At 40.2% G+C, this 14,565-nt stretch overlaps 1 protein-coding gene across 1 annotated transcript in view; it reads right to left on the bottom strand.

The window, feature by feature from the left end:
• Window positions 1-10,672: 10,672 nt before the first annotated feature.
• The window catches only part of KY (kyphoscoliosis peptidase), a 96,804-nt gene continuing 92,911 nt past the window's right edge, over window positions 10,673-14,565 (bottom strand). Inside the window, exon 11 of the mRNA XM_072613597.1 lies at window positions 10,673-12,005. Coding sequence (XP_072469698.1) covers window positions 11,113-12,005 — 893 coding nt within the window. The 3' untranslated portion in view covers window positions 10,673-11,112. The remainder of the gene's footprint in view (window positions 12,006-14,565) is intronic.

The raw sequence follows: 14,565 nt of genomic DNA, 5'->3' as shown, positions 1-14,565 counted from the left end.
TAAAAGTTAATTTGACTGTGACTAAATGGAAATGGAGTGTGGAGAACTACCCCTATAACTGGAAGAACATTTTCAGTGGGGACTGGAGTCATTTACAAAGAATCTAGATACCCTAAAATCCCTTTAAGCATACAGGAGAACTCTGAGGGAGTGGTGAAATGTAATGCCTGGCCTTCGGGCAATAGGGTAGTTCAATGTTACACAAACATAGATAGTCAAGCAAAACAAATTTCCACATTGGTCATGACCATTGGTCACAAAACCAATATGTCTCATTCTGTACTCTGAGTCTACCTTTCAGGAGATGGGTATCTTGTTTCATCCTTAGAACTTTGGAAACACGCTTGGTCATCACACTGATCAGAAATCCTAAGTCTTCCAAAGCTCTTTGACTTTACAGTATCTCTGTCTTTGTATAAATTGTTCTCTAGGGTCTGCTCTTTTCACTCTGTATCAACTGATACAAGTATTTCGAGGTTTCTCTGAAACGATCCCCTTTACCATTTCTTGTAGCACAATAGTATTCCATCACATTTCTATACCATTACTTGTTCAGATATTCCCCAATTGATGGGTGTCCTTTCAATGTCTAATTCTTTGCCACAAAAAGAATTAGAAATATTTTTGTATGTCCTTAGAGTTTGTTTTGCTTAGGACTAAAACACCCCTTAACTTGCCTTCTTTACTATTCACCATTCTTCCTTTTCTCTTCTGTTATCTTGTTGAATAAAATGTATTTTTGTCCCCAACTACATTTGTTTGTATATTCTTTCTACCTTTGATAAATTCAGATGAAAGTGAAGTTTGAATGTTAGCTCCCCCTTTTTTGTATAGATTTCTACTTGTACATCCTGATTATATGAGATAATGTCCCCTAACCTACTTCTTCCTTCCCTCTATAGTGCGCTCTCTTTCCCTTTCCTTTCTATCCTTCTTTTAAGATCATCAAGATGTAACCGAACCACTCTTAGATCTTCTAATTAGACCCCCTGTATGACCCCTGATGACAATGATGATGATGATGACAGGATTCAGGGGGACACACATATCGACTCCTTATATCAAGATTCAAACACTTTATCCTGGTTTAGTTCCTTTTATTTGTTCATACATGTTTACCTTTTTCGCTGTTCTCTCAACTTCTTTGTACCTCAAAGCTGGAGAAGCTAGGTGGCCTAGTGGATAGAGTGCTGGGCTTAGAATTAGGAAGATGAGTTTCAAACCTGTCTCACACACTCACTGTGATCTTGGAGAAATAATTTCATCTTTGACTTGGTTTCCTTATCTGTAAAATGGGGATTGTAACAGCACCTATCTCACAGAGGGCTTATGAGGACCAATGAGATAATATTTGTCAAGTGCTTATGCAGTATTAGGAATGCTTGGAAGTCCTTTATTTCATTAAAAATCCATTTCCCCTCCCCTCCCCTCCCCTCTGCCATAAGATTATGCTTGGTTTTGCTGGGTAAGTTATTCTTGGTTGTAAGCCTATATCTTTTGCCTTCTGGAATAGTTTATTCTAAGCTCTGTGATCCTTAAGAATCATGTGTGATTCTGACTTTGGTACTTGAATTCTTTCTGTCTGCTTGCAATATTTTTTTCTTTCACCTGGAAGCTCTGGATTTTGGCTATAACCTTTTTAGGAATTTTCATTTTAGAGTTTCTTTCAGGAGGTGATGAGAGGATTCTTTCTATTTCCAATTGTCCTCTGATTCTAATAGATCTAATCTTTTTCTTTTAAGATTTACTGAAGTATGCTGTCTAGGTTCTTTTTTTTGGTCATGGCTTTCAGGTAGTCTAGTGATTTAAAAAATTTTTATTTTATAAAATTAAAATCATTTTAATAATTTTTTTAAAAATAAGAACATACATTAATCCACATCCCCTTGTTTTTCTTTTTTGTTCTAACTGCTTTCCCAAGTTAATCATTAATTCATTCCTTAATATTGTTATTGAAAGTATACTAATGCTAGCTGGCATTTATAGATGGCTTTGTGGTTCATAAAGTAGGAACTTTGCATTGACTCTGCTAGGTGTGCAGTGCAAGCATTACTGGCTCCTGCTTTTTAGACAACTAGGTGGCATAGTGCATAGAACCCTGGACTTCAAATCAAGAAATTGTGAACTCAAATCCTGCCTCTGATACTTACCTGTAAGACCCTTGGCAAATCATTTAACCTCTCTCATCCTAAGTTATTTATAAAATAGGGATAATATTTGCCTACATAGTTGCTGTGATAACATACATAAAAAAGACCCTGACATGCCATGTTATTATTGTTATGATTATTTTTAAAAGCTGGGGAAACTGAGGCCCAGAGATGTGAAACTGACTCATTGGTGGTCATACAGATGGTAAGTATCAGAACCAACCAACAGTCTTCTGACTCCAAATGCTGTGTGCTTACCACTACAAAATGAATTGAGAGACGTTAGGAGGTGGTAGTACTTTTTTTTGTGTGTATGTTCTTCACAATTAAATACAGCATCCTTTATGCTCAGTTTCACTTGGTACGTGTTAGTCAGTTAGGTGACTATTAAAGTCTAGTTTAGATCCAAAGGTTACTTGTGGTGACTTTTAAATTTTAGATTCTGATATTATTACTGGAGGACCTGAGCTGCTTCAGGGCTGGGTGTGTGTGGGGTGATGGTGGTGGGTGATCACTCAGCCTTCTGAAGATAGTTTCTTGAAGAAAAGATAAACAGTTGTGGCTGCTGTATGCTCACACACTGGAAACCCTTCTGAGAAAGGAAAACTTGTACCCTCTTAGGAAATCACCAGTGAATACTGATGCCCAAGCTCTCCTGTAGGGATGCCATCTCAGCTTTCAAAGAGGTGAACAGCATTCACATGAGACTAGAAGCTTTAGCATTACAAATCTCATTGAGTTTTTTTAAGCCTCTCTTGAGTCTTGTGTTTGAATGTCAAATTTTTTATTCACCTCTGGTTTTTTCATTAGGAATTTTTGAAAGTCCTCTGTTTCATTAAATATCCATTCCCTCCACCCCCAAGCATTATTTTCAGTTTTACTGGGTAGGTTATTCTTGGTTGTAATTCTAATTCCTTTGCCTTCCGGAATGCCACTCTTTTATCATGGTAGCAGTCTGATTGTTCTTAAATTATTTTTCTTCAGTTTGTTTTCTTGGTCAGTTGTTTTTATCAGGAGATACTTCACATTTTCTTTTATTTTTCCTATTCTTTTGACTTTGCTTTTAATATTCCTTATTGCCAAAGGAGTAATTAGTTTCTATTTGGTCCATTCTAATTTTCAAGGAGTTGGTTGCTTGAACAATCTCTTGTGCCAAATTGTTAATTCCCTTTCTGATTCTTCCATCTATAACTCTCATTTCTTTTCATTTTTTTCCCTCTAGGGATCGTTTCATTTATAAAATTAAAATAAAATCTTTTTATTCAATTCTTTCTTCATCTATTTCAAGAATTCTAGTTGAATTTGTGCCTAAACTGTGTTTTCATTTGAGGCTTTGCATGGAGTCTTTCTCTTCTTTTTGGTTACATCTTGAGCATTGCTGTTGTCATAATAACTTTTTATGGTGCATTTTAAAAATTTGCCCATCTTCCAGTCTACTTCTTGACTTCAGACTTTGTGTTAGGGCCAAGTTCTGTGTCTGTGAGGCGAGAATGTCTGGGATGGTTGTGCTTCTATTTTCTTGGAATTACTGAGTTAGTATTCCAGGATCTTAGGGACAGTTCAGTTGAGGGATCTGCATTAGGGAACTTTCATTAATCCTAAAGTGGTCTGATTCAGGGAAAAGTCTAGTCACTGTCCTCTTGGTCTGTGCTCTGCAAGTTCCTGACCTGGGTTTGGGTCTGAACAACAAGACTATGGGCATTTCTTATTCAGTGTTTCAGTAGACTGCTGCTACTGAACCCGGCCTTTGTCTGTCTAACTGCTGGTTCACAGTGACAGAGCTGTCGACTCCCCTTGGTCTGGGGTTCCTGTTTTGGCTCTTCTTTTTCAGGTTCCAGACTGGGCTGGAAGTTAGAACAAGGGCCCCAGGACAGGGTTGGCCACACAACTGGCATTTGCTCTTGCACTTACTCTTTGCTTGGTATACAGTCTAGGGCTCACACTGGCTCCTCACTTAGGAAGGCCACCCCTTGGGGCAGGTCCCCTAAGGTCACCACTTGTGACCACTGATTAGAAAGCAACAGACCTTCCAGGAAGAAGCTATTCCTGTACCCCACTTCAATTTAAGTCCCCTTCTGTGGATAGAGTCTTCTGGTATTGGTGGGTGGCTCCTTCCTATTCTTGAATTCTCTGAATAAGACGTGGCCAAATTCTGTCCTCAGCATCCATTGACCTCTCTGTTTGTCTCCCTATGCAGACCTGGGCTTGAAGAAAGTGACTCACTGTGATGTTTTTTCTTGGATTTCCAGATCAGGATTGCATCTGTTACATTTCAAGATGTTTTTAAGGGAAAAGCTCCTGGACTCCTTTCCACTGTTTTGCCATCTTGTCTTTACTTCATTATATTCCTTCCTTCTAATTTAATTTGGATATTAACTTTTGGAATTCTGCATGAACCTGAGTTTATGCTTTAAAAATTTATGTCCATCTTTGTATCATCTTATGTGTGTACACTGAAGCCTATGTAACATAAACACCTCAACTATAATCATAGGATCTGATAATCTTCAGTGAGTGGTCATGGTGACCTCAGTGTTAACAACATTCTTTCTGTCCAGCATACAAATGCTAAGGAATCAGAGGATCACAGAGCTGGTAAGGGACCTTAAGGATCACCTTTTCATGTTACAGATGAGGGAACAAAGGCATGGAGAAAAGTGACCTGTATAAGTTCATATTATGAGTGACAAGAGATCATCTCCATGGATAGCAAGGCTCCTTGAGGGTAACCAGGTTTCTGTCTTCCTTCCTTCCTTCCTTCCTTCCTTCCTTCCTTCCTTCCTTCCTTCCTTCCTTCCTTCCTTCCTTCCTTCCTTCCTTCCTTCCTTCCTTCCTTCCTTCTTTCCTTCCTTTTCTTATTTCCTCCCTCCCTTTCTTCTAGATTTTTGATTTGATTGGTATATGGCATCTCCAATGAGAGAGCTCACTCTATCATATAGATTGGCAACCATTTTGCAACAGTTTTAGAGAATTTCCTGGGACACTGAAAAGTTAAGTGAGTTGCCCAGGACCACATAAACAGTATGTATCAGAAGTGGGACTTAAAACCATGTTTGTTTCCATAATCCCTATAATGTCCAAATTACAAATAATCATAGGTAATAAGCACTTTCCCAAACTCCAATCTTCCTGGTTATACATTAGTTAAGTTTAAAATATAAATAGCCAAACTACTACTATGTCAAAAAAAAGACCCAATGAAAACTATGGTGATCAAATGAAATTAATTTTCCTCCAGTATAACAAAAAATTCTGGTGGGACAGAATGGCAGAGGGGATGGAGAGCAGGTTTTGGTGTCTAGATGATGAGAGTTCAAGTGCTGTCTCTGACATATAGTGACTGTGTGAGCCTGGACAAGTACTCTCAGTACTGCAGCCTATTCTTATCTTAGAAATAAGATTATAATTTATAATTGAGTTATTAATTTGTATGAGTGGAGGGAGTTTTCATGTTGTTAGTTTTCCAAGACAATGAAATTCCAGTTCTGAAAAAATTAACAAGGAGAGAAGGAAGAAAAAAGAAAGTAGAGTTTAGTTTCAAAAGTTTCAGGTTTAACAAAATGCAGTGAAAGAAACTTGGCCTTTGTCTGTCTTCAAAGGATTGATGAGCCATAGAAGAAGACTGAACTCACCTAATTGTGTTTTCTTTAATGGAAGATACAGCTCTTTTCTCAGACAGCCTATTTGCATCACATCGTCACATTCAAATGGTCAGACTATTGATTTTTCTTCCCCAGCTCCTTTCAAACATGGAAATGTTTTTGACTTTTTTTTTCTTTCCTTGAGAGCAGTGATAAGAACGGATCGATAATTACATTGTTGGATAAAAATGAATATAAATTTTATTGAAAAACAGCACCAGCAACGATGTGGGAAAGCACACAGATCAAACAGCCATCAGCCTATTCAGTTCAATACAAGGATTATGAAAAGTAATCACATTTTTAACATTTTCGACTACTCATACAAAATGAAAGAGAATTCAAAGGTATTCGGATATACTGATCTGGGACATAGATGCAGAACTGTTCTGAAAGCTTTCCCAGTACCAATATATGGCAAATGGGGTTAATCCTCTGACTGCTGTGGGACCACCTTTCAAGGAACAGAAGAACCCAGTCCATTTGAACTGCTTCTAAAATCTCAGGCAGATAGAATGAAAAGTTCTTTCATCTATGGGATCTTCCAGAGAAGGAAATACAAAAAAAAAAATTCTTTAGCACCCTTTACCTTGCTTTTTAATAAGATGTATTTCCTTATATCTAACATCAAAGCCTTTATGCTAAACTAATGATCATTTCCTCATATATTTATGAAGTTGCAAGGAATGTTTTTCCTGATAGCATTAATGGAGGGGTTCTTCCCCTAGGATTCATTAACTTAAAAAAAAATGAATTTTTTTTTTTTGGATAATGGTATTTTGGTAAAAACTGGTTTCCTTTGCAATCCTATGTATTTTTTTTATGTATTTAGAAACATGATTTTGAGATGGAGCATATAAGTTTCAGCAGATGGTAAAGGGGTCTATGGCCCCCCAAATGGTTAAGAGCCCCATTGATTGCTCACGGTGATCACAGAGTGAAAATAAAGTCCAACTGTAATTGTGGAGCCTAAAACAAGTCAAAAAGAAGCAATTTGTGAGTGCATGACTTCTCTGGTGACACTCCCCCCTCTCCTCTCTCCTTCCCTCCCACTCCCCCCCATCCCCACTAGGTTCCCATCCACCCATCACTTCCTATAGACTGTTCACCTAGCTGCCTCATTTAGCTGTCATTCTGGGGCATGCTAGCTTTCTGTCCAGTTTTTTTTCCACTTGAGCAGAAGGAATTCAATCAATTTCAATAACTTTATTGGCACAGCAAGTTAGACAAGTGCTGCCAGGGCCAATATATCAAGCATTTCTGTTTCAAGAAAGGATTTTAATGCTAGGCACCCTTATTTCCGACCATATTTCATGTCTCACCAGTGACACCCAGGCCATGCTTGCTGCCTCTGGCTTGCTTGGAGATACTTCAAAGCATAAAGATAAGCAGATGCTGAAAACACAGTAACCAGTGTGATCACGAGAAACCCCAAAGGTGAGCCTACCATAAAAACCCTAACAAGATTTCGAAGAAAAAAAAATCTGTATATACATCTGGATAATTTTTTCCAACAATTCATCCTTATTTGTTGTTGGAAGACAAGTGAGCAGTACCAAGTCACAGACACCAGAGGGCACCCATGCCCTTCCACAGCACAACAGAAACCCACTAAAAAAAAAAAAAACAAACAAAAAAACCAAAAAGAGAATGGGATTTGAATAAAAGACTTCAAAATCCAATCCTGCATTCTTACCAAGAGCAACATGCATTTACAATTTCATCTGATTTCAGTTCATGTATTTTTGCTTCAACGAGAGAGAGAGACAGAGAGAGAGAGAGAGAGAGAGAGAGAGAGAGAGAGAGAGAGAGAGAGAGAGAGAGAGATGACAGAGAGACAGAGAGAGAGAGACACGACAGAGAGAGAGAGACAATAGAGAGACAGAGAGAGAGAGAATTTTTCTGACAAGGCCCAAAGCTGTCTTGACAAAGGGGGCACCTGGCTGAATAAATGACTTTGGGGGGCAGCCAGAGGAAAGGGCTGTGGAGCTGGCAGAGCCATTTGGCTGACAAAAGCAGGACTCCCATTCTGGCTATTATCAGGACAGGGGCCCATGTTCTACATTTTTTGGTCCTCTGCACTCTACAGAATGCTGATTTTTTCTTCTCTACTTCCAGGTGGCTTTCAGCTATCCAGGGTCCTGCATTTGCAGCATCTTGCTGGTCTAGCTATTTATTTAGCGACAAAATTCACAAGGCTGAATTTTGTTACTCTTGATAAGACATAAAGCTTTTTTTCCCCCACAAGCAAACATGTAAGAAAAGGCTGTGGTAATGATCTATAAATGCCATTTTCTTTTGAGTGGTGGTGTAAGTGAAATTTGCCTCGGGAGAGGAGTTGTACTTTTTAAAATATAACCAAAGGCTGCAGAAAAGCACATCTCTCCTGGAATCTTGTTACTTCTCAAGAGTTCGGTTTGTTAGCAGCCCCTGAGACCCACAGAGGCAGAGGCAGATGTCTCATTGATGGATTCTTAGCTCCATGCAGAATTGTTTGGTGGAGTCCCATGTAGTAGTCCTCTTCTCTGCCCCCATGGGAAATATTGCCCCCTTCTCAGAGCTGACACTGGGGCTGACTGTGTGGGATGAGAAGCAGAGAGGGAAAAGAAGGGACTGGGGATGTGGTGTGGTGATTTGGAGGGGGAAATGTTAAATAAGTGTGAATATGTGTGTGTGTGTGTGTGTGTGTGTGTGCGAGTGTGTGTGTGTGCATGTTTGTGTGTGAGGGTTGACACAAAAATGAGGATTAGCTGGAGAATCAAAATTCTTCCCACAGCTGCTCATGTTCTAATCATTAGACATCACTGCTGCTTTGTTGAGAGCTGAGCTAAATTCTCAGGGCTCTGCTGAGGATGTGACTGTAAGTGAGCTAGTCTGCTGTGTCTTAAGTTGCTGTGTGGTTTGGTGGTCCTGGGATGGTGCAATTTTTCCTGCTCTGTAGCCAGCTCTCAACCATCCTGTGAGTCAGCAATTTAGGAGTGTGGTTTCTATGTTTGTGTCAGCTGGGGTCCAAGGGACCCAAACCAGCTCCTGAATGGTCCTGAATGGGCTATTGCAATTCTGGGTGACAAGAAATGGATACTAAGGTAGAAGAAATAACTGTGTGTATGTTTAACTCTTGACCAGACAAGCAGCTCCTGGATAGACTGGAATACAGGCTAATAGATAGGGTCTTTCTATAAGGGTCAGAGTGGACAGTGGGGAACTCTTCTTTCTGACATCTTCAGCCTTCAGGGAATGAAGTACCCTTCCTAGAGAGGTAGATTGGGCCTCTTTCCTTTAACTCCAGTCCCCTCCCTGTCCAGCTATGGATGCAGCCTTTTCTCTGTTGCCATGGAGATAGAGAACCCTCTGGGAGGGGCTGCCTACCCTTGACTGGACAGCTGGGCTGAAGGGAGGGGATAGGAGGAGATGCAGGGCTAGGCTGCTAATTTCCTTTCGCAGGCCTAATCTCAAATAGGGAGTGAACATTCTGGGGGGGGTGGGGATGAAGAAGGGGAGGAGAGAGCCATATAGGGAAGATGAAGTTTTCTTCCCAGATGAATGGATATGATAAGTGGTATTTTTTTTTTGGCTTAAAAATTCATTCATGAATAGCAGGAAATAAAGAGGGGGGTTTTCTTTATAAAGAGTAAAATAAATAAGGGACAAGAGAAAAGATAATGGTTGAAAATAGTCATTTTCTGATTACTTATCTTAGGTAAGTAGTTCTTGGTACCAGGGGAAGGGTAAAGGTGACTGGGTTTGCTCTCTGGACTGATGGGGGAGGCAAAGAAAGTCTGGCAGATTCGTCTGTTTCTAAAACAATTCCATGATTAGCTATGCTAGTAGAGGGAGGAGGATCTTGAAAAACTAAAATCTAGCCTCACTCCTCAAGTCAAGTTCCACTTTTGAGACCTTAGGTTAGACAGCTTGTAAGCACCGCCTTCCCTCCTCTCAAACCTTTAGTTAGGGTTGTAAAAAAGGAACAAAGCCTGATTTGACTTTCACTTCCTTTCCTCAAGGAGAATCTAAGTTCCTTGAAGGCAGGGACTTCCCCATTTTTGTCTTTTCTAGCACAGTGCACAGCACATAGTAAAGAATAAATGCCATAGTGTTTGGCATAAAGAAGGCGCCTAATAAATCACTGACTGAGTTCTGATCCTCCCACTCTAAGGTTTTTGTGCAATGAAATTCCTGAATAAAGGTGGAGAGGAGGAGATGGAAGGGTCTTGGGGGCAGTCATGTTGAGTTGATTGTACTTACAATTTTACTGTAAAGATTGGCTGTGTGTGTGTGTTACTAAATTCTGGGTCCCTTTGAAACTGGGGTTGGACTATGCAAGAAGTAAACACTGCTTTTTTTTTTTTAACCCCTCTCTACTCTCTGACATATCCTCTCTATTTTGGCTTCTCCCAGCCCACCTCTCAGGTTGTCATTTTTAATGCATTAGATGAAACCCAAGGTCAAAGAGGGCAGTGATCGTGTCTTCTGGCTGTGTGGAACCCTGAGAAGGTCATGAGGATGATGGATTCTTTTGTGGGCTTTCTTGTTCCTGATGTGACTTGTCTGACTGCTAGCAGAAGGAGACAGAAGGGAAAGGGGATGGGGCAGCAGGGCCACTGCTGAAAGCTTCGAACACTATCGTTTCCTGATGGACTTGGGAGATGTGTGTGTGTGCATGCATGGGTGTGCGCACGTTTGCATGTGTGTGCGTGTGTGCATGTGTGTGCACGTGTGTGCATGTGTGTGTTTCTTTTCAGTGAGTCCAGATACTCTCTACACTAAATATCATACAATTCCATCCTTTGGTATTGATCGATATGATTTCTCGTCTGTGATCATTTCACGGACCCTGAATATTGAGGGCAATTCTCTCTTTACAATGAGGAAACTCTATAATATGGTCAGTATCCTTGTTCCCCTACATCAACATTATAACAAGATTTTACTACGATCACAAAATCTTGGATGGATATAGCACCTTATCTTCCAAAGCTCCATCATATCAGTCATCTTATTCTCACAACTTCCTTGCAAAGGGAATAGGACACAAGTATCATTATGCCCTTTGCAAAAAGGAAAACTGAATTACTGAGTATATGCATCTTTATGAAGATCACTCAGGAGTTATCAGGAGGCAGAACGAGGACCAGCAACTAGCTTTTCAGGACCTTCTTATTTCCTAGATGATGCAGTCTTATGCTCTCTCTCTCTCTCTCTCTCTCTCTGTCTCTCTCTCTCTCTCCTTACTCTTTTCAGCATACTATTCTAACTTTGCTAAGCTGGAAAAATTAGAAATGTCCATCCAGAAAGATGGAGTAGAGGGAGCTCAATGACTGTCATTGGGCTGTCACTTTGTATTTCAGGATGTAGGAGTAGAAGTTGTGGTTGGCATTCTCCAAGACCATGACATAAACCTCTCGGCAGCCTGCAGTATTACAGGTACCCTCCCAGTAGCCGTCTTGGCTCAGCGTCAGAGGCCATGTGTCCTGCCCTTTCACTAATGCTTCTGCTACCCCATGGAGCTTTAGTTTAAATGGGATATTCCGGTTGGCCGGCAGCACCCCAGATAGAGGCTCTAGCAGCTCATTGTCCTGGCCCCAGTTGCCAAAACTCTCCGGGAACACGGGCCATTTCACTTTAGTGTTGGAGCAACAGAGGAGGTAATTGAAGATGAAGACATAGTTGCCTGGATCCAACCTCTTCTTGGCAAATATTTTCAGGGCAAACTTCCCTGCATAGGGGAGTTGGACTTTCAGCTCTGTTCTCTTTTCCCCATGGAGCTGGAAGATGTAACGTCGCTGCGTCTCCTCAGTTATTTTCTCATCGCCGTGTAATGAGGCTAAGACACTGATGTCCTCTTCCACTCCAAAGCTGATGGAACAGCGCCCATCCTTGGTGTGGATAATGGGATCAGGATGTGAAGGCTTCAGGATGCCTGCTTGCTCAGAGAACCAGCTGGGGCCCACGGGCTGGTGGAGTTCAGAGGGAAGCTGGATGCTCCTATCCACTGAGTTGCACTCCACGGTATATTCTAACACAGAGCTGTAGAGATCCGAGGTACCTTTAGCAAAGATCTGTAACTTGTGGATGCCAGTGGTCTGAGGGTAAACCTCCAGCTTCATCCCATTCTTCTTAAAAGTCATTATGCCATTTTCCTGTTTTCCATTAAGCATGAACATGAAGAGTGTTGGAGAGCAACTCTCAATGGAAATGGTGGCTTTTCCATTTACTGTAGGGAAAGAAAGCCAAAGATTTTGTTAGAAGCTTCCCTCATTTCCCCCAGTAGAATGTAAGCTCCCCGAAGACTGTAACTATTATTTCTTTTTGGTAACCACAGTATCTAGCATAGTACCTACCACACAGTAGGCACTTCATAAATAAATGATTGTCAAATTGAATTGCCTGAGTACAAAATGTTGCTCTGGACTGATCCAGTAAATAGGAAGGGGTTTATATGTGAAGTTGAGCCTCTGCTATACATGGTAACATCCTGATCATTCATCCATTCCTTCAATATGCATTTATTAAGTTCCTATTGAGTTTGAAGTACTGTGCTGGAAGATTTCATTCATTATCCTAGTCAAGTACTTCTCTGCTACTCAGAGCAAGAATTCTTAATTTGAGGCCCATGAACCCCAAAGAGATCTTTGGATGGATTTTAGGGTGTCTATGAACCTGGATAGAAAAATACATCTTTCTTTTCACTCAGCTCTAATGAAAATTTATCATTTCAATTATAATGAAAAAAAATATTATTCTGAGAAGTCCACAGGCTGCATAAAGCTTCCAAAAGGGTCCATAATAAGCAAAAAAGTGGAGAATCCTTGACTTAGAGGTTGACAGTGTGGTTTCAGTAAAACAGCACAGTATAGGGAAAAGGTCATTGAATTTAGAGTAGAAAAGCTAGATTAAAAATCCCAGCTTTTTTTTTTTTTAAAATAACTTACTTGAGTGATCTTGGATAAATCAATGTATTTCTTTGAGCCTCAGTTTCCTTGCTTGTAAAACATGGAGGGTGAATTGGATTATCTCTATAGTCCTTTCCAGATCTAAAGTCTATGGTTTTATTCTGTCATTAGCACATGTTTTATTTGGGTTTTTTTATTTCCTCTCTTTTTGTGTGTTCATTTTCCCTTTTCTGGGTTCATTTCTCTAGTAATCAGGGAAGATTCAAGCCAGTACATTTTTGGCTCTTTTCAAAGTCTTAATGGAAGAGGTTGAAACTAGTGGCAAAAGTGAGACAGGAATTTCATTTATCCAGTTTTCCTGCCCTTCCTGATAACAACAGATAAATTGGGAACTTGCTGCCTGTAGTTTGTAAGCCTCAAAATCCTATACACATGAAGGATCATAGATTTAGAGTGAAAAGGGGCTTTAGTGGTCCAAGTGGCCTGTCCAAAGTCACATAGAGAGTGTTCCATCCATTCCTCTTTGCTACACTATGCTGACACACTCAGGTGAACTCTCCTCAGTGTTGTTGTACTGGGTCTTTATCTTTTACACATGCTTAACATTTTTAGTTAATCTGATTCAACGTTATTAGCCCCATTTACTGATGTATTTAAAGAATGGTAAGAAGGAAGTTTCATGCCCCTTTCAAGAACCCCACATTCCTTTTCTTCTTATCAATGGATTTTCTTAAATCTGAGTGGGAGAGAAATCATAGAATGTTAAGAATTGGAAGGGACCACACAAGTCCCTTGACTTTGATTTGACTTTGGACTTTCCTTTGTAATTTCAGGGCAAAGCAAACTGCAGGGGAAGGGTCAAAATGGAAAATACTGTTATAGAAAACATTGTCTTTTTTTTGCCTCTTTCCCCTGTCCCCTCTTAACACGTGCAGAGTCCTTCAATTTAAAATACACACAAAGTCCAAAGCCAGCAACTGTCCCTGGATCCACTTGTTGACCCCAGATAACCTTGTCCTATTTCCTCTCCCTCTTTTACTTCCAGACTATTGAAATAAATGATCAAAACCTATGAGGTCAATTGATATCTTGTAATACAGATTCCACCTCCCCTCCTCTATCGAAGCTGGTCTTTCAAAGGTCATCTTTTAATCATCAAATACAACGACCTTTTCTCTGACCACATCCTCCTTAATCTCACTGAATCCTCCTTCCTTGGGTATCTCTTCTCCCTTAGCTTTTGCTGCATTGCACTATATTAGTTGAGATTCTACTTCTCAGACTAGTCCTCCTCTGTGCTTTTGCTTTCCTTTCCCCTTGCAAATTGTGCGAATTCTCTAAGGTTGAGTCTCTAGTTTTTCTCTTTCTGTACTCTTCCTTGGAGACCTTATTCACCCTTATGAAGGGTACCATTATTCTGCTGATGACTCTTAAATTCTAGCCTAGCATCTCCCTTGAGCTATGTCTCCAGCTCCCTGCTAGGTACTTCTACTTGGATTGTTATTTCAAACTTAGCATGCTGGACACCAAACATCAAAGGCATCTTTGACATCCTCCTTTGCCTATCAAATCCATTCAAGCACCAGGGGTTATCAGTCATTCCAACTTAATGTCTCTTCTGTCCATTTTCCTTTTCATTCTCATTACTATGATCTTAAAGCATGACTTGATGGTGCCTAGATTACTGTTATGGCCTGCTAACTGATTTTTCTGCCCCCATCCTGCCTCTTCCACCCATTCTTCACACTACAGTCAAAGTCCTAAAACTTCACCTTCAAGATGCTCAGAAAACTTTCAGTGACTCTCTATAATTTATAAGACAAAGTTGCAAATTCAAGGTCTGCCAAAATTTGACCCTGATATACCATTTTTATATGTGAA

The sequence above is a fragment of the Notamacropus eugenii genome, chromosome 5 (genome assembly GCF_028372415.1).
Source record: "Notamacropus eugenii isolate mMacEug1 chromosome 5, mMacEug1.pri_v2, whole genome shotgun sequence".
NCBI lineage: Eukaryota > Metazoa > Chordata > Mammalia > Diprotodontia > Macropodidae > Notamacropus > Notamacropus eugenii.
The sequence above is the reverse complement of the archived record's forward strand: the minus strand, read 5'-3'. Positions and strand labels throughout refer to the sequence as shown.